Source organism: Corythoichthys intestinalis, chromosome 6 (assembly GCF_030265065.1).
Source record: "Corythoichthys intestinalis isolate RoL2023-P3 chromosome 6, ASM3026506v1, whole genome shotgun sequence".
Lineage (NCBI taxonomy): Eukaryota > Metazoa > Chordata > Actinopteri > Syngnathiformes > Syngnathidae > Corythoichthys > Corythoichthys intestinalis.
The window spans coordinates 33,458,677-33,481,747 of record NC_080400.1 but is presented as its reverse complement, the minus strand read 5'-3'; the positions used below and the strand labels follow the sequence as shown (position 1 = coordinate 33,481,747).

Genomic DNA, 23,071 nt, shown 5'->3' with positions numbered 1-23,071 from the left:
CTATAAATAAGCCTTGAGGACTTGTTGTTGAAATCCGCGCGTAAAAGACTAGGTAAACCGGTCATTGGATGTTCACAGATGGTGGTCATTGGTTTTGTCATGCGTCGATCTTGCACAAACCCCTGAATTGTACACTATGTTTTGCTGGCTCTCACACCTCAAAATGAAACGACACATATTTTTTTCCATTTTCATTTAAAAAATTTTAAAAAATAACTTTTTAAAACCCCAGGAATAAAACTGCAAATTTCGAAGCACAAATTGGTGAGGGATCTCTGTATCTAGGTTTCTAATGGCAATAATACGACTCAGCACCCAAACCCTTAACCCTAAACCATAATCCAATCCATTATGTCCATTCACTTAACTCTTTTTTTTTTTTTTTTTATGTCGCAATCTTAATCATCATGCAAATCTTTGCCCTCTTAAAAGGCTCTGTACAATCATAGATTAGGAAACTAGTATATGTTTCTTTATAAGGCCCTCAGTATGGTTTGCTGCCTTGTTCTTGTTCCCTCTTGATTCCTAAACTCACTCCCAGCACCAGTGTCATGTCTAATGGACACATTATCTTTGTCATTTCGCAGAATGTCTAAAATTAAAATTGATTTATAAAATTACTGAACACTAATGATAATAATTGTGATGCATTATTTGTAACTGTTTCTATGATTGCTCTTAATGTTGTAGTTTGTGGGGCAGGTAGTCCAGTAACCCAAGAGTCAACAGTTTAAATCCCATTTTGTCCAATCTCGAAGTGTCCTTGTGCAAGACACTGAACCCTAAAACTGCACCCGTTGGGCCACACAGCCACCTATTACTGTATGAACGTGTGGTGGCTACCACTACCACCACAATTTAGTGTTTCAAGATTTAGTTAATTATTTATGTGATATCTCTCTGGACATGTACAGTGGGGAGAACAAGTATTTGATACACTGCCGATTTTGCTGGTTTTCCCACTTGCAAAGCATGTAGAGGTCTGTAATTTGTATCATAAGTTCTCTTCAACTGTGAGGGACGGAATCTAATGCAAAAAAACAGAAAATCACGTTGTATGATTTTTAAATAATAAATTAGCATTTAATTGCATGAAATAAGTATTTGATACATCACAAAAATCGAACTTAATATTTGGTACAGAAACCTTTGTTTGCTATTACAGATACCAAACGTTTCCTGTAGTCCTTGACAAGGTTTGCACACACTGCAGCAGGGATTTTGGCCCACTCCTCCATGCAGATCTTCTCCAGAGCCTTCAGGTTTCAGGGCTGCTGCCGGGCAACACGGAATTTCAGCTCCCTCCATAGATTTTCTATCGGGTTCAGATCTGGTGACTGGCTAGGCCACTCCAGGACCTTAAGATGCTTCTTACGGAGCTACTCTTTAGTTGCCTTGGCTGTGTGCTTTGGGTCATGTCATGCTGGAAGACCCAGCCACTACCCATCTTCAGGGCTCTCACTGAAGGAAGGAGGTTGTCAGCCAAGATCTGGTGATACATAGCCCCATCCATCCTCCCCTCAATACGGTGCAGTCGTCCTGTACCCTTGGCAGAGAAGCAGCCCCAAAAAATCATGTTTCCTCCTCCATGTTTCAAGGTTGGGATGGTGTTCTTGGGGTTATACTCATCCTTCTTTTTCCTCCAAACACGACGACGAGCCAAGTTTAGACCAAAAAGTTCAATTTTGTTCTCATCCGACCACATGACCTTCTCCCATTGCTCCTCTGGATCATCCAGATGGTCAGTTGCATACTTCAGACGTGTCTGGACATGCACTGGCTTCAGCAGCGGGACCTTGCGTGCCCTGTAGGATTTTAATCCATGACGGCGTAATGTGTTTCCGATGGTTTTCTTCGAGACTGTGGTTCCAGCTCTCTTCAGGTTATTGACCAGGTCCTGCCGTGTAGTTCTGGGCTGATCCCTCACCTTCATGATCAGTGATGCCCCACGAGGTGAGATCTTGCATGGAGCCCCAGAACGAGGCAGATTGACCGTCAACTTGAACTTCCATTTTCTAATAATCACTCCAACAGTTGTTACCTTCTCACCAAGCTGCTTGCTTATTTTCCTGTAGCCCATCCCAGCCTTTTGCAGGTCTATTATTTTATCCCTGATGTCCTTACACAGCTCTTTGGTCTTGGCCATTGTGGAGAGCTTGGAGTTTGTTTGTTTGAGCATGTGAACAGGTGTCTTTTATACAGGTAAAAAGTTCAAACAGGTGCAGTTACTTCCGGTAATGAGTGGAGAACAGGAGGGGTTCTTAAAAAAGAACTAAGAGCCGAAATATTTACTAGTTGGTAATGTATGAAATACTTATTTCATGCAGCTAAATACAAATTTATTATTTAAAAATTATACATTGTGATTTTCTGGATTTTTGTATTAGGTTCCGTCCCTCAGTTGAAGAGAACTTATGATACAAATTACAGACCTCTACATGGCTTGCAAGTGGGAAAACCAGCAAAATCAGCAGTGTATCAAATACTTTTCTCCCCACTGTATTTTCTAATGGGTGCACACTTTAGTAAATATTTGTCTGAATGCTTACTGGATTTTATTTACCAATTTGAGGTAACGACCACAGCTGTGTAAGATCTGGCACCTACCATTCTGAAGGGGGGGATATTTAAGTTGATTTAATTATGACTGTTTGGAGTAAAGTTTTCACTGTTTGTTTAAATGCACATTAGTTAACTATTGTTTGAATATATGTATTTTTTCCATCTATTGCCGTTTTATTAAGTTGACAATATTTGGTTAATTTGTCATACCTCCTTCAGGTGGTCGTTAGTAGAGTCCGCCATGATTTAAACGGCCACAGAGATGTGTCTGGAGGTCAGTTTGGTTGAAGCCTTTTGTTGTGTTGGCCTCTGTTTTGTTGGGCCCAAGATATTTTGTTCAACACTTGGTAGCTGGGGGGGGGGGCTTGACCAAAGACATCATTACTCCAGCTTTTATGCGCCCATGGCTGGTTCTTCCCTCTTGCAGCTACAAACACATTCGCCAATGGGGTAGCCTCAGCTGCCAACTCCGGATCATGTTCCTTGATCCATACCTGAAGCTCTCTTGGTTGGACCTACCCCCCATACGGCTCCTCCAGCCTGAAGCAAAGCTCTTTCGGAGTTTCCTCGGGGTCCAACCGAAGCGAGCGGGACCTCTGCCTGTCAGTTTCGCTGTTGTTCTCATATTTCTGCAAAAAAGCTGCTTTGACCCTGTCATAATTCATCGCCACGTCAAAATCAACATAAACAAAGGCGCTTCTGGCAGTTTGCAATGGTATTAAATGGAAATGTTCAATATCATCTTCTTCACTCCGCTTCGGCAGCTTAGGCAACTGTGGCAAAGATGAGGAAGCATGAGGGAAGTCATCAGATTGCCTCTGCACTGGTGTGGCCAATTCAGTCTTTGATGACGATGACCGCCGCATTCTGGGCGTGGCTCGAGTCCGGACCTCCATTTTGAGTAAAGTGACCTGCTCCTCTAGCTCTCCAAAGTATGTGACTGAGTGAATTTGAGCCTTTGTAAAGCGCTTTGGGCATTGTGACTGTATCGATACAGCGCTACTACTCTGTATACTGTAAGTGTCTTACATTTACCATTTAACAATTTCAGGCTGATTAAAATTCCCATATCAAGCAGTCAATAAACAAATAATAATAATAATAATAATTAAAACACAAATAAACACCCACTCTACAACTATTTATTCTAAAGCTTAAGTGTCGGCTACTTTAGAACTAATGTTGTGAGTTAAGAAATAATGTAGTGTGAATATTTTTATTTTTCAAATGTTGAAAGACTGTCTGACATGCACACTGTTGCATAAAGTGAAACCTTGATCCATCCCATAAGCGTCAGCATGTCTATCGAGGGCAGTGTATCTCTGTTGATGATTAGAATACACACCTTTCCAAACTACTATAAATCTAGCAGGCAAAATATTTGGTGTATTATGGCTTTTGTCCATGCACAGACTTTCATTTGACCTTTATCTGACCTTGGTTATACCTAACTATAAATAGCTTGATAGGGCACAAGCAAATAAAATAGGTGCACAGGAAGTACGTATCTTTTTGTTGTAAATAATGTTATCGGTGTTGAAGTGAATTACGTGGTATTTTTGTCTTGTCTTTCCTGGATGAGTCAGGCTCATTTTCTTTATTTTTGCAAACCAGACTCCACGTGAACAGCTTTGCTAAAGGCACATTCATCAAGCACACCAAGAGGCTGTCTGGTTCCCTAGCTTGTTAAATGCTCTGCCACATAAATTGATCTTATTTTATTGACTGGGTTTCCTGTTATTCTGCAAAAGTCTCTATGGAATAATAATCACAGATTTGACAAACACATTGCTGTTCTTCTGATGACGAGCATATACTTATGTACATATTTTTTTACTCTTGTCTTCTCAAGAAGCTCAATGTTTTTTTTTCAAATTTCATGCAGATCAAAAGATTCCAGACCTGTCATGTTCAACCAAGCACTCATTCTAATTATTCTTTTACAAAAGGACGAATGGTTATAAATGCTAAACTAATAAATATAATTCTAGGGATCGGAAGTGTGCAATTAAATCAATAAAATGCAATTTTATGTAAAACGTGACCAGTGTTGTTAATAACGGCGTTACAATATAACGGCGTTACTAACGGCGTTATTTTTTTCCAGTAGTGGGTAATCTAATTAATTACTTTTCTCATCTTGGCAACGCCGTTATCGTTACTGAGGACGGAAAGGCATGCGTTACTATGCGTTACTATATTGGGCGAAAAGTCTGAGGGAGACGGACTCACCGAGACGACAGAGCAGAGCAGGAGTAGGGAGGAGGCAAGAATGTTGTGACGCCGAGCAAACGCGATGCTAGGTAGCTCCAATAATACATGTTGTAGCCGATAGCCTACAAACTACGCCCGCATGTTATGGTAGATATGGTAGACATGGTAGATATCACATGTACTGTACATAGATATAACTAGATGCAAAATGACAGACATGGCAATAAATGAGTTAATAGACAGCCGCCATCTTAAAGCAGTAGACTTTTTAGGACGGCTCTGTTATAGAGAACCTTCCTAGCGAACCTAAGTAACTTTTTATCTAAAATACTTCTAAATCGGCAAAATCTTGACTTGAATCTATCTTTAAATGAGGAAACAGTTTTAAAACTTTCATATGTCGAAAGTAGAGAGAAGGGAACTAATGCAATAATGGGAGCAATTTTAACAACTTTTAACAGTTGATTCAGGGTAAAGGGTAAATTAGGGTAAAGAATTGGGCTCGGGCCAATTGTACCAAAAACCTACACAAAAAACTTCACATAGTGTGGCCAATATTTTTTTTTTTTTTTTTTTTTTGAGGAAAAAAAAAAAGTAATTATCACCAATTACTTTGCCAAGTAACTAATTACTCTTACATTCAGGTAATTGAGTTACTAACGCAATTACTTTTTGGGAGAAGTAATTTGTAACTATAATTAATTACTTTTTTTCAGTAAGATTAACAACACTGAACGTGACACACACATACACACACACACACGCACACACAAAAAAAAAACCACACTACCTTTTAATCATTACTGACAAGGTCATATCTCAGGTACGTTATAACAAGGATTTCTACACCAACTAACTTATGTTTTAAATAATGAATTAATCAAAGAAATAATCAATTCTAAAATTATCCTGCTGATCAATTAAGATATCAAACTAAAATTGTCCTAACCCTGGCATTCCAGCCTGTTAATAATAAATACTTTTGCAGTGCGTCATGGAAGTAGACTGATTATTATGTTTTTCAGAATTCTGTAAAAGAAGGCAAGAGGCTACATCCTCATCTTTATCTTGCCATCTTGTCCGGTTTTTCTCAGACCCAGCGAACCAGCACGACCACCCACTCCATATGGCCTTGCCTTAACCTCGGCAGCGCTGGTAGCTTTCACATCAAGAAAGATCGCGCAAGTATTAGAGCAGCAGCAAGCAGATGGTAATATTCTAGTTCAACAGTAACTTTTCATTATATAGCACCTTGACTTCTGAGGATGTGGAGGTTGTGAAGCAGAAATGAAGGAACGAGTGATGTAAGACGATATTTTCTCAGGTGTCAGGCATGTTTAAGAGACAGCTCCTGTCACCGATTGTGGTCAGGAAGTGTGAATGCACTGTGAGTGTGCTGAAGTCCACGTCTCCTTCCTCTTATGCAATGGATCCCTGGAGAACACTGATAGACAAGGCAGGGCCTGTGTTGAATTGCATGTTAAAATGTTTAAATAAACCACAAGGAAACAGTCAAATATAGTAGTTACTGGTACATTATTCAAATCTGGGGTGGCTACACCCTTTTTTTTCAGGGGCAGCATACTCAAAAAGCCAAGGATTGAAGTGGCTACTTTGTCGTTCTTCACTTTGAAAGGGCAGGTGAAGAGCTTTTCAGATTTTCGTGTAATGTTATGAATATAAACTTTGGACGAGTTGGTCGAAACAACCATGTCATTTCTGATGGAGGAATATCTGCATTTCTTAAGTTTTTTTGCACTCCATCAATGCTGCATTTCCAAACCCGGAAGTGTGACGTAATTTCCTGAACACAACATATGACTATCCACTGCGTGCAGAGCAGCAGCAACGATATCAGTGATATTTCCTCCGAAAGTAACCATTCAGGATCGTTCCTTTGTGACGCTAACGACGGCAAAGGCTCCCAGGAAAGATTATCTACAATTAGTCCTTACGTGTTAGAACCTGAGGCGTCAGAGGACGATGATTTACTCGGCACAGTAGACGTTGGTCATGAGGCTGGTAGGCAGCTTGACACTTCATGAAAGGAAGAGTGGTTGGCCTATGTCTAGCATCGTAATTTCTCTCTGAACCTTTCTTTCCCCAGTCATTCTGTGATATAATTATCAGTAATTGCAAAAACAGACAAGTAGTTATATAGATCTTGTAATAAATATATCAAATTGACATGGAGAGACAACCTGTCAGCTGTCTTGTGACACGCAAGCAACAACAAAAAACAGGGTGCAATCAAGTAATAAACAGCAATTTGAAATGAATAGACAACCTGTCAGCTGTCTTATGACAGGCAAGCAACAAAACAAAATAAAAACAGGTCATAATTCAACGAACAAGCAGTTGGTTTTGCCCTCCTATATCAACAAAATTCCATGAAATTTTAGAATTAGAAAAGCCAGTAAGGGTCTTCTTACGTGTTTGAAAAACCAAGGTTGTATCTTCCTAGGCTTTCAAAGCTGTCGTCACTGAAATGTTGAAAACAAAGACGTGATCGAGGAGCTGTGAAGAAGTTCTTGTGCTTGACTCTCACAAAAAATGTCCAAATCCTTGCAGAAGAAGGTTTTTGGGCCACTCATAGGCTAGGTTAATACATCAGGTCTTAATGCATAATTCAGATTTTTTGTCATATCTGTTTTTTTGGTGTGCCCGTTCAATAGCTTGCCGTTCATTACAGAAATTGTGTTCTGGTGTACACAAAGTGCCAATTGAGTGTTAACGAACACCACAGTTACACTTACTGTCAAAGACATTTTTGCAAACCCGGGAACTATTTTGAATTGTGGGGAATGTCAACTTCTGTAATGTCCTAAATATCGAAATGGTGATTTATCGTGATACTTTGTATCCCAAAAGGTTATCGATATGCTCCTGTCAAGAATTGAGATATCGTTTTATAAAGGTGTCAATGTATAAAAAAAAAAAAAAAAAAAAAAAAAATGCTACCAAAATCTTCCACCATAATAGTGTCTCAGTTAACTCTAATCCATTTAGACTGGTAACATTCGTTCATTCAAACCAGAGCATTCACCGTCATTTGGTCCGATTTTCGGGGCATTAACAGGTCACTTGCTGTTCATTTTAGGGCATTTCAAGGTGATTTCCTGTTGAGTTTGAGTCACTGCCTATTCATTTGGGTGATTCCCAGGTCACGTTCTGTTCTGTAACGCAAAATAAACAGGAAGTGACCCATAAAATACCCCAAAATCAACAGGACGTTACTGAAAATAAACAGGTAAATGACCTTAAATGGCCCAAAATTATCTCATTGCCTGGCATTGGCTGCCACTGATGTCCATAGAGGTCCAAACCATTTGAAGTGAGAGAGATGACAACGAATGAACAAATTCGCTGCCACCCTCCCAGTTCAAATGGATTGGACGTCTACTAGTGTTAAACTAATTCCAATTCACAGCAGAAGCTTGTTTTTCTGTTTATTAGTTCTTTGTAGAATATTCTAGAATGATTTTCCTGACCAATAGACAGTGTTGTTAATCTTACTTTAAAAAAGTCATTAGTTACAAATTACTTCTCCCGTAAAGTAATTGCATTAGTAACTCAGTTACCTGAATGTAAGCAGAATCTTGTTTTTCTGTTTATTAGTTCTTTGTAGAATATCCTGGAATGATTTTCCTGTCCAATAGACAGTGTTTTAATCTTACTTTAAAAAAGTAATTAATTACAGTTACAAATTACTTCACCCATAAAGTAATTGCATTAGTAACTCAGTTACCTAAATGTAAGAGTAATTAGTTACTTGGCAAAGTAACTGGTGATAAGTTTTTTTTATCTTTAGTCAAAAAACAAAAAACAAAAAAAAAAAACGGTCACCCAATGTGAAGTTTAAAGGGTTTTGGGGACAATTGGCCCTAGCCCAATTCTATACCCTAAACTTAACTAGACACAGGGATATTGCAGATATTGCGATAACTAGATAGCAACCTTTGCTATGTGTGGAAGTCATTTAATGTTGTGAATCAACCGTTAAAGTTGTTAAAATTGCTTCCGTTATTGCATTAGTTCCCTTCTGTCTATTTTCGACTTGTGTAAGTTTTAAAACTGTTTCATCATTTAAACATAGATTTAAGTTAACTTTTGCCGATTTAGGAGTATTTTAGATAAAAAGTTACTTAGGTTCGCTAGGAAGATTCTCTACAACAGAGCCTTCTTGAGAAGTCTACTGCTTTAAGATGGCGGCTGTTTACTAACGCATCTAGTTCTTTATTATACTTGTTGTTAATGCCGCCGTGTCTGTCATTTGCGTCTAGTTCTGTGTCATGTGTTAATGTTTTAGCTATTAATGTTTCATCATATTGCATGTATTAATGTTGCAGCTATTAATGTTTCAGCATATTGCATCACATTCATGCATCACAAAGCTTTTGTCACATGTACTGTGTACCCTTTATTATGTCACAAAGAACAACTAAGAACACTATGTAAGCCTCGAACAGACAACATTCAGTGTTAGGTCGTCATCGATTCAGCATATGTTTGCATGCCAACTAGCCATTACCGCTTGACCTGATTGTTTCCTTTGCCTGTCAAAATCAATAAAATCCTGTGTCTGCGATACGCAACTGGTTCCTCCGTCTCGTACATGACAGTTCTGTATATATGTGATATCTACTGAAGCATCATGTGGGCGTAGATTGTAGGCTATCGGCTACAGTCAGGTATTATTGGAGCCTCCTAGCATGGTAGCATCGCATTTGCAACGGCGTCACACTCCCTTGCGTCCTCCCCACTCCTGCTCTGCTCTCTCGTCTCCGTGAGTCTGTCTTTTTCAGACTTTTCTTGCGTCAGTCAACCAACATCGCAACGCATAATAACGCACGCCTTTCCCGCCTCAGTAACGTTAACGGCGTTGCCAAGATGAGAAAATTAATTAATTGCATTACTTACTACTGAAGAAAATAACGCTGTTAGTAACGCTGTTATATTCTAACAGCGTTATTAATAACACTGCCAATAGATAATTGTTGTATCGCCATATCGTCAGATCATCATTATTGTGAGCTTTGTTTCGCTAATCTTATCGTATCGTGAGGTACCAAAAGGTTCCCACTCCTAGTCCTGGTAGCCGTCTCGTTTAGGAAGTCCACCACTTCTGTTAATCAAACGGCTTCATGGGCTTGGCTGAAATATGCCAATTTTTCTTGGGGTTTGGTTTAACGATTACAGTATGCTTCACGAGTGACCATCAAGTGGTCAGGAAAATTCAGCAAAAGGATCCCTAACGTTTAATAAACCTTAAATGGTTACATCTAGTTCAGCTGTGGGTATAATGGGGGTATAATTTTGTCAGGAACAGTAAACATGAGCAAAGGCCAGCAGGAAAGTAGATATGAAGATAATACAAATGAACATAATAGTCATGTCAGTCAGGATGTTCTCAGTTGTTTATTTTTCTCAGTTCTTGAAATACCATCTTTCTCTGAGACAAATTCACAGAGGCAAATGGACAGCCTTTAAAAGTCCCATGCATAAAGTGTGATTCTCTTGAGGATGAATGTGAAGATGAGGAAACAAGGGAGCACTTATGTGGATTGTATTGTGCCTTAGAAGCCTTTGAAAGGGCTGTTAATGCTTATCAAATGCCATTAAATATAGAAAAAAAAAAGGGTTTTCTGCGAGCTTCTGATTGACTGCACATTCATATTGTAGACAATTTAAAACCTTTTAAATCATTTGAATCTACTATTGCTAATTACATATTTGTTGATATGATGATCCATGGTGGATTACAGTGTTTGTGCATGTGTGTGCATGCTGTTTCAGAACAGGGCAGACAATGCTGTGGTTTTATTGCACACCCGTACCTCAAATATATACACAAATAAATATAGACTTACGAAAAAAACAGTTAAACAAATTGCAGGATATGATGCCTATGGCCAATGCAAGTGCCCAGCCATGCAGTAAATAAAAGCAGGAAGGATGGTGAGTTTTGTCCTTTTCTGAGACAGTATCATGATTCACCAATTGTAGTATTTAGACTGGAACAATCTTTATGGGCTGCCCTCCCGTTGTGCTGTATTACGGGCGATGCATCTGTTGAGATATAACTCGGCAGCAGTACAGAGGCTCGGCATTTGACTCATCTCCAATTGCTTCTGCCCGGCGCAGTTTAGATAAGCGCTGATTTATCTAGTTGAAAATGTATGTGAATATTACTGTCACAGACAATATAGCTTTATTACCGCTGCTGATGTCGAAAGTTGAGTTCATGCATGACATTTGGATAGTCATGAAATGACATCATTAGTAGTACGATTCTTCCAAAGATTGTTTCAGCCAAATTATTCTTAGCCAGCTCTCTTGTATGACTTTGATAAGTATTATTATTATTATCATTACTTTTTTTAAATAATAGAGGCCTTGTTTGAAAATATATATGCTTGTTTTGAAATATTTTATCGATTAAAAAGTCGAGGAGTGTTTAGTATGTACCTGCCATAAACACCTTTGATCGAATGAGCTTTAACCAAGACACCTGACGGAATGCATTTAAGAAGCCTGAGCCTTGCTCCAAATATGTCAGATTCTGTATGAGAATACTCACGAGTAGAAAATTGACATTGGAAAAAAGTAATTTCTTAAACTTCATGACAGTAATGTGGCTTATCCACATTCAAGTGCTGTAACCTTTGCCCCCCCCCCCAAAAAAAAATATTAATGGGAAATGTTGCATGTGTAACATGAGGAAACCAAAAAATTGGCTTTTCAGCATTGATTTTCATCACAAACTGGACCTTTCATCAAAACCTCTACTGTGCTATTATTTTTCATAATGGGCCAATATAAATACAGTAGTTACAATGCATTTTAAACAATATTTCCTGATTGCTTCCATGAAGAATTATTTACACACATTGTCACAAAGAAATACCATCCGTGTATTTTTAAGTGCTAAGTAAAAGGTGCAATTCTTTTTTAAATGTACATTTACAACTGTGGCATCTTCAAGTGTTCAATATAACTCAATGTATGAATTATGGTAACGCAACAGTAAATGTTAATGTGTGAATCAGTAGTTTTGTCAACACCTAAACAAGTTCAATTAAATTAACGCAAACATTACATCGTTATCAAAAGAACATTCCATTCCTTCCAGTGATTCGCTTGGAGTAAAATCCAAAAGACAAGTTAGTCCATTATTTTTCATTGTTTTTCCTTTTTTGATAAATTTTGTTCAGGTGTAAGGTTTTTCTATAACCTGACTTGGTTGAAATTGTGCTGTCTTTTTGTTAGGTTGCAAGAGGTGAAACACCCACTCTGTCTAGCCAGATGTCCTTGACGATGTCTCGTTCAGAGACCTCATAAATAAAAGCCGCTTCCTGCCAATCTGTGCTTTGATATAATACATTGATACGGCTTTGTTCATTTGGACGAAAATGTCACATATGTTGGACCTCAAAGGCCATCTTCAGCAAGAATGTTCAAGAATCCAAAGTCAAATCTGTGAAAGAAAAAGAAAAGCCATTATTAGAAAATGACTCGAAATGAATAGACAGGAGCTGTCCATTAACCAAAGGGGTGAGCAGGGGTTATATTTTTGTAATCGTTGCCTTTCTCCAACTCTTTTCTTAGCCAATCCACTCTTCTTCTATAGCGCTTTTAAATTTGATGAGCTGGAGGCGATACCTGCTGACTTTGTATGAAAGACACTATAGACTGGTAACCAGTTATTCACAACCCATAGCAAAAATTCGCTACTCATCTGTTGCTCAATGTCGTCTCGTGAGACGAATTTGATCATCTCAAATTTATCTCATTCTCTGCTTATTTGTTTCTGAGTTTGTGCTCCTAAGGGTACCCTTAGGAGCAAGTGATGTGTCAAATTGAGCAAAGACATCATTGAGACAAAGGAGGTTGATTTGAGAAAGTCAGGTTTGAGCAATATTTGAGAAGAGAAATTCTCTTAATTAAAAATGGAGTTAGACTTGTACAGCACCGTTCAGGCACTCAAAGCACTTTGACACTATAATCAGGGGTGCACATATTTTTTTTGCCCAGGTTCTCAGAGGAGGATCTGGAGATGTGACTTTGTCCTCATTGAGCTTGAGAGCCGACCCGCCTGATGCGATAAAATTATGACAAGCTTTAGTTAGAGCCAAATACCTTTTATTAATTATATTAACAATTAATGCCTGATTAACATCAACTGGCACAACAAAATTGCCATTACTTTGAAGTGAAATGTAAAGAAATAAACATAAAAGCAGTACTAATTCAAAATAAAGGGCATTATGCGGCTCCCACATTAACTCCAAGCCTTTGTAAAAGTGGGATGTCCTCCTCCTCATAAGAGCTCATTGAACGTGCATGTTTAGCTTTGTGAAATGCGAGCCAAAACACGTTTGTCAGTGCATGGCGCTGCTCTTCATTAACTTTATTCCGCCACTTGTCCATAGGGCGAGTGGGGTGCTGCCTGACATCGATAGTTTGCTTAATTGCCACATGCTCTGTTTTTTTCGTGCATTTCAAAGTTTGGATGGCTGAAATTCTTGGACCCTACATAAAATGCGCTGCTCTTATCAGCGATTCTCACGGCAAATTTTGTACCACATATCCGTGCGAGCATCATTTGCTTCTAGCTATGGTACCTCCTGCAGCCACTTTTCAGCAAAAGTCCTTTTTTCGGTAGCTCCGGTGACGTCTCTGTCGTCTGTCTGTCCTTTGACGGGGGTGGGTGAACACGGAAATAATTACTCAGTGGGGCCTGCCTCCGACATTTTGAGAAGTGATTATTATCTCGTGTCCGCCGCAAATACAGTGGTCAGCCATCGGTACGCAAAAGCGTATGGAAGCCGTTGAGGGCCAGCGCGTTTGTATACGTCCAGTACGCATGCGCGCATGCGGACCACTTATGTGCACCCCTGACTATAATCCTCATCTACCTGCTGGTGACGCAACAACGTTGGGTTCAGTGTCTTGCTCAAGGATACTTAGATGAATTCATCAGGACAGAGAGTTGAACTCACAACCTCTGGGTTGGGGAACAACTTCTCTACCACTGAACCACACACGGGCTCAGATGCACTGTGCTCGATGTGACGTGGCACATAAATGGAAAGCAACTTTAGAAACAGCGTGTAGCAGCAATGAAGAAAATTGATTATATTTTTGTTCATTTAATAATTTCAGATTCCAAAAAAACCCTTCCAAATCGCATACATGTTGCCTGTGAGCCAGTAGTTTTAGCGAGACTTTGTCAGCCAGCATGTTGCCTGTTTTGATGATGTCATCAAAAAGAGGACTAAGGTTCTTCACACTATTTTGTGGTAAACTTTCAGTCTTCGAAATCAAAAACCGATAATGCATTTGTAGCGGCTGACAGTTTTCGGCACCGAATTTTTGGTCACATCTCTAATTTTTACTGTGAACAAGATGAACCAAATGAACCAGATGTTATTTAATTATTTAACCAATTATAATATTTTCTCAGAGTTTGGCATGAGATGAATTAAGATGTGATTGGACATGTCAGAGCAGACACTACTCTTTCTTACAATGAAAGAATCTTGAAAACCCAAAATGAGCAATTGCAGACTAAAAGATCAAATTGAGAAATATTTGTAACTGGCATATGTCTATTAAGGGCTGCTTGGCATGATCAGGAAAGGAGGCAGCTTTGAGACAAGTTTAAGAAATAAAATACTTTGCACATCCATCTTTCACTGAGAGATGACAGATCCTGAGTACAAGTAAGGGAGATCAAATTGAGACGCGTTTGAGATCAACACAAGAGCTCATAGTTGTCTCTTGGTGAGATCTTGAAAGGAGACAGCTGTAAGAAATTATTGGGAAATCGTGCCTCTGGAATTATTTCTCAAAACCTTCTCACGCAATGCTCACTATGAGACTTATTTCGCACGAGACAAATTTGAGAAAACTGAGAAAACCACTCTGGTCTCAATCGTTGCTCGATTGATACTGATTCACTTCTCGGAGATGTAAATGAGACATGAACGAGATCTCATCGTCAATTTTGCTTTGCTATGGGAAGGTACAGATAGATAAACTATTTACACTCAAATTCAAACTAAAGGGCAATTGTGTGTAAATTGTAAAATACCAGCTGTTATTGCCGGCAGTACTAATGTGGTTAGTATTCATAGGACAGTGTGCAACTTGTCTGTGAACTAAAATAAAAACTTGACACTATGTATAATTTTACGTTTGCACAACAATTAAGCAACATAAACCACACGCATATTCTAATAACCACTCTGTCATTGGCTACATTCACATGGAGACTTTTTTTTCGGATTAAAAATCCTGATCTGAATAAAAAATGCCTCATGTATACACCCCATTCGGAATATTCTAACACGATCCAGCCCAATCTGATCAAGATTCTATTCGAAAAAAGGGGCGATTTATGTCAATTGATAATCCGATCGGCACACATGAAAACATTTTATTTCAAAATTTTAGAACAAGCCACCTATACCGCGCATGTCTGAGACGTGAATATATTGTGTTTCTCTTATTCCTGGAAGCTAGTAGAAGCGGGGCGAAAGACTAAACTGGTCTGTATCCGAGACGAACATGTTGCTTGAGATACTAAAAAATGTTAAAAATGCTGAAAGAGTTGATGGTAGAAAAATGGGGAAAATATACAAAATAACGCTAACGCTTAATGCAGAAAAGGACAGAGTAGGGTTGTTCCGATCAGGTTTTTTTGCTCCTGATCGTTTTAGTTTGTGTATCTGCTGATCCTGATATTTCCCGATCCGATTGCTTTTTTGTTTGCTCCCGATTCAATTCTAATCTTTCCCGATCATATACATTTTGCCAATGCATTAAGAAAAAAATGAATAAAACTCGGATGAGTATATACATTCAACATACAGTACATAAGTACTGTATTTGTTTATTATGACAATAAATCCTCAAAATGGCATTTACATTATTAACATTCTTTCTGTGAGATGGATCCACGGATAGAAAGACTTGTGACTTTGTATATTGTGACTAAATATTGCCATCTAGTCTATTTGTTGAGCTTTCAGTAAATGATACTGTAGCCATGCCCAAATGCATGATGGGAAGTGGAACCATGACTGTGCGTAGTGCTACCAATTAGAGCAGGGCGGTAAACCGAAAATTTACCGTCACCGAAATTCTTAACGATGACCGACGTAATTTTGACCATGTCGGTAAATTCGGTAAATTAATAAAACAAGAAAATAGTCTTTTCATCGCGCTTTGATTCTGTGTTGTTCGTCTATGTTCATTCCCCTTTAAGAAAGCAGTGAATGTGCTTACGTAGGGAGTCACGTGATCATCAGGAAGCCAATCAAACAAAAGCCCGGTAAGCTAACGCTAGCAGCTAACGCTACAAGCAAAACGTGATGGAGTGTGGCTTAAGGGAGGTTCACCAAACTTTCAACCGACATTTAGTAGACTCTTGGTGGCATCCAGACGGGCTTTCACCCGCTGTACTCCTTTGTTCTCACGATTTCTGGAGATGGTGCTTTCAGTGCTTTCTACTGGTAGCCAGGCTAACGCTAGCTAGCGGCTAACGCTACAAATGAACGTTATGGAGTCGGATAGCGGCTCTAACCTTGTCGAAACGGCTGAACTTAATGAGTGGAATGGGCACGGACTGCATCTAGCAATTACTATGTGGCGTTATTTTGTATCTGTCTGTGTGTGATTCCTCTGATAGCTTTTGTGATGGTCAAGCATTCAGCATAAAGTACAATCCAACGGCGAAACTTATAATGACCGAGAAATGGCCCCAGCTATTTTTATTGTGCGTGCATTTATTAAAAAATGCACTGGAGGGGGGGGGGGGGGGGGGGGGGGACCCTTAAACCATAAAGTAAGCACTTGTATTTAATAATTATGTCACAGCAGCCATTAACAATAAGTTGTCTTTTTGACGTGTACTGTTCAAGCTGCAAGTCATTTGTGTTACAATGACATGTTTGCACAGGCATATTGATTTTGACAATGTACATTGTTCAAGTCATACACGCTGTTATAAATGTTCATACTTGAATTCTTATTGCTTACAATACATTTTTATAAACTTAATGTTTAGACTGCATGTACAATTGTTAAATACAGTATATCAAATTGAATGCTGGTAAATAAATCAACAAGAAATAGTTAATCTGTATTTCATGCATTGATTCAGATTTTCAAATTATATAACAGTCCGCTTGGGCGAATTTATCGTCATTTATCGTTATCGAGATAAATCTGCTCAATTTATCGTGATACATGTTTAAGGCCATATCGCCCAGCCCTACTACCAATTGATATATCTTCTCTGCGTTGGGAAATAACATAAGGTGTTAAGAAAAAGATCAATTGCTACCTTGCTTCCCCACATTGCTTCCCATGATATTTCTACTCGTGGGAAGAGGGATTGTGAGGCTTTAGCCAATTAAAAAAAGGCTCAAAGGCTGCCATAATTCACTCTACTCATTTTACGCTGCCTTTTATCTCTCTATATAGGTAAAACGGCGTCATTACAGATTGAGCGCGACAATGCGTGAGTGGATCGTGCAGCGCATGCATTAATTGCGTTAAATATTTTAACGTGATACATTTTTTAACAAATTACCGCCGTTATCGGGATAAATTTGATAACCCTACCTGAAGCCTAAACTAAAGACTCTGGATGAGTGTAACATATTATGTCTGTAACATTAAATACATTTAGAAAATGATTTTATATATATATATATATATATACTGGACTGTCTCAGGAAATTAGAATACACAATATTCTAATTTTTTGAGACAGTCCTGTGTATATATACAGGACTGTCTCAGGAAATTAGAATACACAATATTCTAATAAATTAGAATATTGTGAATACACAATATTCTAATAAATAGCATATATATATATATATATATATATATATATATATATATATATATATATATATATATATATATATATATATATATATACTGGACTGTCTCAGGAAATTAGAATACACAATATTCTAATTTTCTGAGACAGTCCTGTATATTGTTCTATGTAAAGGACGTCAGCCAAGGTCGGCCCCCCACATTTTTACCACGCCAAATCTGGTCCCCTTTGCAAAAAGTTTGGACACCCCTGCTTTAAATGGTGGATTAATGTACAGGACTGTCTCAGAAAATTAGAATATTGTGTATTCTAATTTTCTGAGACAGTCCAGTATATATATATATATATATATATATATATTAAAAAAAGGCATGGCCGATATTTTTTTTGCCGATTCCGATACTTTGAAAATGACGTGATCGGACCCGATCGATCGGGACATCTCTAGGACAGAGCGATGTTTTGTTGATACGGAAGTCCTTATGGCTTGTTGCAGGTATAGCTTTGGGAGCCGGAAATTTCTATGTGCGCGGAAGAGGGGATGCACATGCACAGAAAAAGATATAAGAAGACGCACGTTAGAGGCAGCCAGTCGTGTGTGTGTTCGTGGCAATAAAGCCACTCTTTAACCCTCTAAGGTCGACACGCATGTCATCTTTGAAGCCTCGTCACGTAATTACGTGAAGTCAATTGATCATGTAAATTGGGAGATAATGTCATTTGAGTTTTGTAGTTTTATTTCCCTCATAAATAGCCATGGAACTGCATGGACCATATGTTTATGCCCATATTTCCATCCTTGTCCTTTTTCAAAATGGAAACCCTCACGAAAAACTACATGTCCATGTCTACAGGTCCATAGTATAGTCTCACCTTCCAGGGGATAGGGGAGGAATGGTTAAATCTCCACATTTGGGTCTGTGAATCCCTTTTTCCCTTCATTTACGAGGACGGGCTTCTCTGCTCTTGTGTGCCAAACAAGTATCTGATGAAGAACAATTAAAAACAGAGAAAAGCAACATAAGTAACATGTGCTCATTCAGTTTTCACTCTCCTTGAGCTAAACCGCACCGCTAGGGAATGCATGGAAACTCATTCACTTGTTTGTTGAAAGGTGACAAAATGACAATCTGCAACGGAAAAATTATGTCCTCGTGGCATGAAAAGAATATTGTCTCTTTTTAATGCTTAAAAGAGTCATTCTTCAAAATGTTCTCTCGCTGTCAAAATGCCAGAGCTTTACCGCGGATGTATGTAAGCCAACACTAGTCAGCGGTCGCCATATTCTTGCACCTAGTCAATAGTTGGAAGTGGAGTGGAGTGTTTTATGAGTTGACAAACACACCAATAGATGGGTATGATCACTGTACAAGTTGTTTTGTCTAAAACTGAATACGTAGAAAGGAACCCCAAAACATATTGTGTAAAAGTGCAAGCAAACAGTTGCTATGTCAGTTATTATTATTATTATTATACAGCAATTTCCAAAGCATGCTTGGTATAGAATATATAAACAATTACCTCCTTCCTGTCATCTTCCTGCGACTCTACTGAATTATGTAAAGAATTGTTCGTGAAACCCACGCCCAATTGATGCATGCACAGATGAGGTTAATTGTCGCACTTGTAAAGAAGCCCAATGCGCAACCTTACTCGATTTTTGTCTCCCATGTATAAATCCGCCCCTTTTTTCAGTACTCCTCATCTGTAATCAGCACAGTGTCCTGACCTCGCTATTTTCTCTAGCTCCTGTACCGCTCTCTCAGCTGTTCCCTTATTTGCCTGTCTTTCATTTACCCCTGTGGATAGCTAACGGAGGTCAGGACCAAGCTGGATGGCAGCATATTTTTTCTGTGTGCTTGCTGTATTGATGCTGGCAAGCTGAAACACTCTGTCTGACCGGAGAAAGCTTTAGTGCAGTGTTATCTCCTGACGGGCCTTGAGATGGAATGGTGCATGGACATTGCCTCTCATGTGTTGTAATTGCTTGCTCTCATCTATGTGGACTATTCAATGATAGACCATGCTCACTCACTCAGTGGTAATATTTGGTGCAAAAAGTAATCAATGTGATGTGCACAGATGTGGGCGTTCAATTATTAAATAATATATATTTAAATACAATGTATTATTTAAAAGCAATTTATTACAGTTTATTGAAGTACAATGACGATGAAGACTTTTAATCATTTGGGTATTTCCTATGCAAATGTGAGGTTTTATAATATTTTTATGAGGTGAAAATATATGTGTTACTTGAACACTTCATGTTCATTTCAACACATTATCTCTACTTTACAATCCGGATTCAAATGTGTGCATCTACCCTAACCACTAGCTTCTCAGCACCAGTAAAAGTATACTACGGACCATAAAAAAACCCATTGAATTACCTTAGTGCAATTGGCTGCTTTGGGTTCCAGGTCGTTGAGTGTGACAAGTTCCCGCAGCAAACTACTCTCCTGGTAGCCTCCCTTCACCCCACGAAGCTTGAAGTATGCCTGAGGCTTGAAAAGGATGAGCCTCAGGTTGATGGCAAAGCCGGCCATGTCGATGGCAAAAGGCCGATGGGGGTCGAACACAGTCTTCCAGCCGTACACTTTCCCTGCTGCGTTGACCTTGGGTGACTCGTAGCGCAGGCCGCCCACAAAGGCCACGGGCCACACAGAAACTTTCTGAGTTGATCTCATCTAGCAGGGAAAGGAATTGAGCAAGGGAGGTGGAATTAATCATGTGAAAAAGTCTACATGGCAGTGAGACACTTAACATGTTGATGGAGGCTTTTTAGAGGTGCTGCTATTATTCATCATGAAAGACAGTGACTATTGACCTAGCCATTGTGCTGTATTAGTGCTGACATGTTGTTAGGCGAAAGCCTATCACATACATTGCTCAACAGCTGGCCCACAATGGAAACAATTAGCAGAGGTCATATTTAAATTGAAAAAGTGTGAATGATGTGGTACAGCTTCCATGGAGCTACACTGTTAGATGTATTCTGCGAGGGGCTGAGCGTAGTCTTTGAGGTTGAGCACAGTCATCCTTCTTACTTTGTCATTTAATCAAGTGCAGTGGCGTTTTATATGGAAAGAAATGAAGGGGCACCAAACACTTTCAGAGGCTACATACTGTTGCTCTTCGATGAAAAGATCAATGTCATTTTCTCTTTTTCAAATACATGCTCATTGCCATTCAGGAGGGAGTTGCAACTGACAAGGTTTCTTTTCATCAGCTTTTTTTTGATCATTGATGTGAAAAATTGGGTTACTTTTTCCATTGTAACTAAAAAAATATATATATTAAAAAGAAATTTAAATACCGAGGACACCTTTATCTCGAAATGGTGAATTTTCCTATCAGCTGAACATAGAAAATGTGTAGGCAACAATGAAAGGCATCCCACATTCTTTGAAGTCTGACAGTGGCACCAAAAATAGTCAGATCATGTGCTGGTCAGCAACTCCATAAAAAGTATGACGGAAATGGGAGTGTCAAGCAACGTTATTACATCCATAAATTTGTGCTAGCAGGGGGTGCCCAGGGCGTTTTTTAAGGGCACAACCTTCATGACATACAACCAATCTGATTGTTTTGTGCTTTATGGCAAGCCATTGAAATTTGCTCCAATGCTGTGTGCTGAAGTCATGAAAACTCAACTTGTTTGCAAAATTCGAAGCAATCGGAGAAAAGCTTTTTGATTGGACACTGGATATGGTCTTAGCCAATCAACTATAATTTTCTTCAGTGCCGGACTTTGGATGTTACTGTTGTACGTAATCAGATCAGGACCTTTCTAAAAAATACTGCATATATTTATGTATTTTTTTTTTTTTTTTTTTTTTTTTTTTTTTCATTGGAAAAAAAAATAATGGACTGAGGGGGTGAAGTTTGAAGCGTGAAGTAGCAAAGGATGACAGTACAATAATTTTATAATTTTATTTTCATTGTTGTTGTGTTTACTCATTTGAGATATAGACAGGCTTTTATGAAAATTTAGCATGTAATGCAGGGGTAGACAGTAAGGGAAAGGGCTTTTGAGGTTCACTGGCCCCACTATCAAAACCACTGGCCCAGGTCAACGCGTCAGATATTGATCCCAATAATAACGAAAAAGAACATTTTGCTTGGATAACACAAATAACATTTTTAGGTAGATTTAATGAAAAGTGCAGTAAAATGGTGCAAAAACAAAAATCAAAAAAATTAGCATGACACATGCTAATGTATTTCAATACAGCAAGTAAACCACAGAGTAATACAGTGAATCAAACTGCATCTTGTTTAATTTTGTACAATATCTTGGGTACTTCTCATTTGCATTGTTAAGAGATGAAAACAGTGCAAGAGACGCAGCGCTATAATTATGTAGTTCTTACTGCATAGTAAATGTAAATACATTATATATGATTATATAAATAAGTAATTTGAGATAGAAACAAACACTTGGAAAGAAAATTAACATCTAAACAGCTTCTTTGTTTGATCTTAATTATAGACCTGAACTAAAAATGTGCATTTAGAAAAAGATCAGTCCCGATTAGGGAAACAACAGCACTTTACTTACCATTTCGATGTAGTGTGTGTTTCGAAACGGAAAAAAGAGGAATACATTCTGCCGTTTTTCTGATGTTCAAGCCAACAGACATTAATGGTAGTAATTTGACTCTTCTGTATGCTGCTTCATACTGAATGCGCCTGAAGTGTTAAGATGATCAGTTTTTCCATTAACGAGCTTACTTCTTTTATATGTTTTTGTTGTGCAACAGGAAACTGATATTCGTTACTCATTATATTATTCCATTTTGGAGCGAAACTAATTAGCCCGTAGAAATAAACTTTCAAATTATCCAATTCTACATGTCTTTTGTGACAGACAGGCAATAGACCAAGGTGCAAATGGCCTGTGCCACACTCCAACCATCTAGAAACTTGGAGCAAATGTAACATTCAGAGGACCACTCACCTAATAGAGCAATCAAGATGATTTTTAAGAAAAACGTTTATGTGTGACGGTTTACTTTGGTCCTGGAACCCCCTGTCCTGCAAAAGATGCTGCACTTACATACCAACATCAAATAAGTGAATGAAGACGGGTGAATGGATGGATATTTTACGTCAATAGATTACCTTTGTAATCAATAATTCCCTCTGGAAGAAATAGTTTAGAACTCGGAAAATGAACAAGTGAACTGAAATGCTGATTTGGGTTGCATCATTAGAAAATGATGACCTTGTTTTAAAGCACATACATCATGCAGACTCCTTTCAACCTTGTTTGCACAGTTTTTAAGATTGAGAGGATGGTCATATTTTTTAGGGTGTCAGCAAAAGTCACCGCAGTTGAATTTGTGTCTGTCTGTTTTTATTGTCCACTGTTTCTCTCTGTCGACTTAGTCCTTTCTGGGCTGTTACACCAACACATAAAGGGACCTCTTG

The 23,071-nt window shown here is 38.6% G+C and overlaps 1 protein-coding gene across 9 annotated transcripts in view; it reads right to left on the bottom strand.

Annotated features, from left to right (window-relative positions):
- Window positions 1-6,651: 6,651 nt before the first annotated feature.
- The window catches only part of b3gat1a (beta-1,3-glucuronyltransferase 1 (glucuronosyltransferase P) a), a 121,553-nt gene continuing 105,133 nt past the window's right edge, over window positions 6,652-23,071 (bottom strand). For 8 of the 9 annotated variants that reach the window (XM_057838298.1, XM_057838297.1, XM_057838300.1 and 5 more), the window contains 3 exons: window positions 20,029-20,325; window positions 18,509-18,620; window positions 6,652-12,253 (listed from right to left, as the gene is read on the bottom strand). In XM_057838298.1, coding sequence (XP_057694281.1) covers window positions 18,534-18,620; window positions 20,029-20,325 — 384 coding nt within the window. In that variant the 3' untranslated portion in view covers window positions 6,652-12,253; window positions 18,509-18,533. The remainder of the gene's footprint in view (window positions 12,254-18,508; window positions 18,621-20,028; window positions 20,326-23,071) is intronic. The other variant, XM_057838304.1, reaches the window with a different exon arrangement.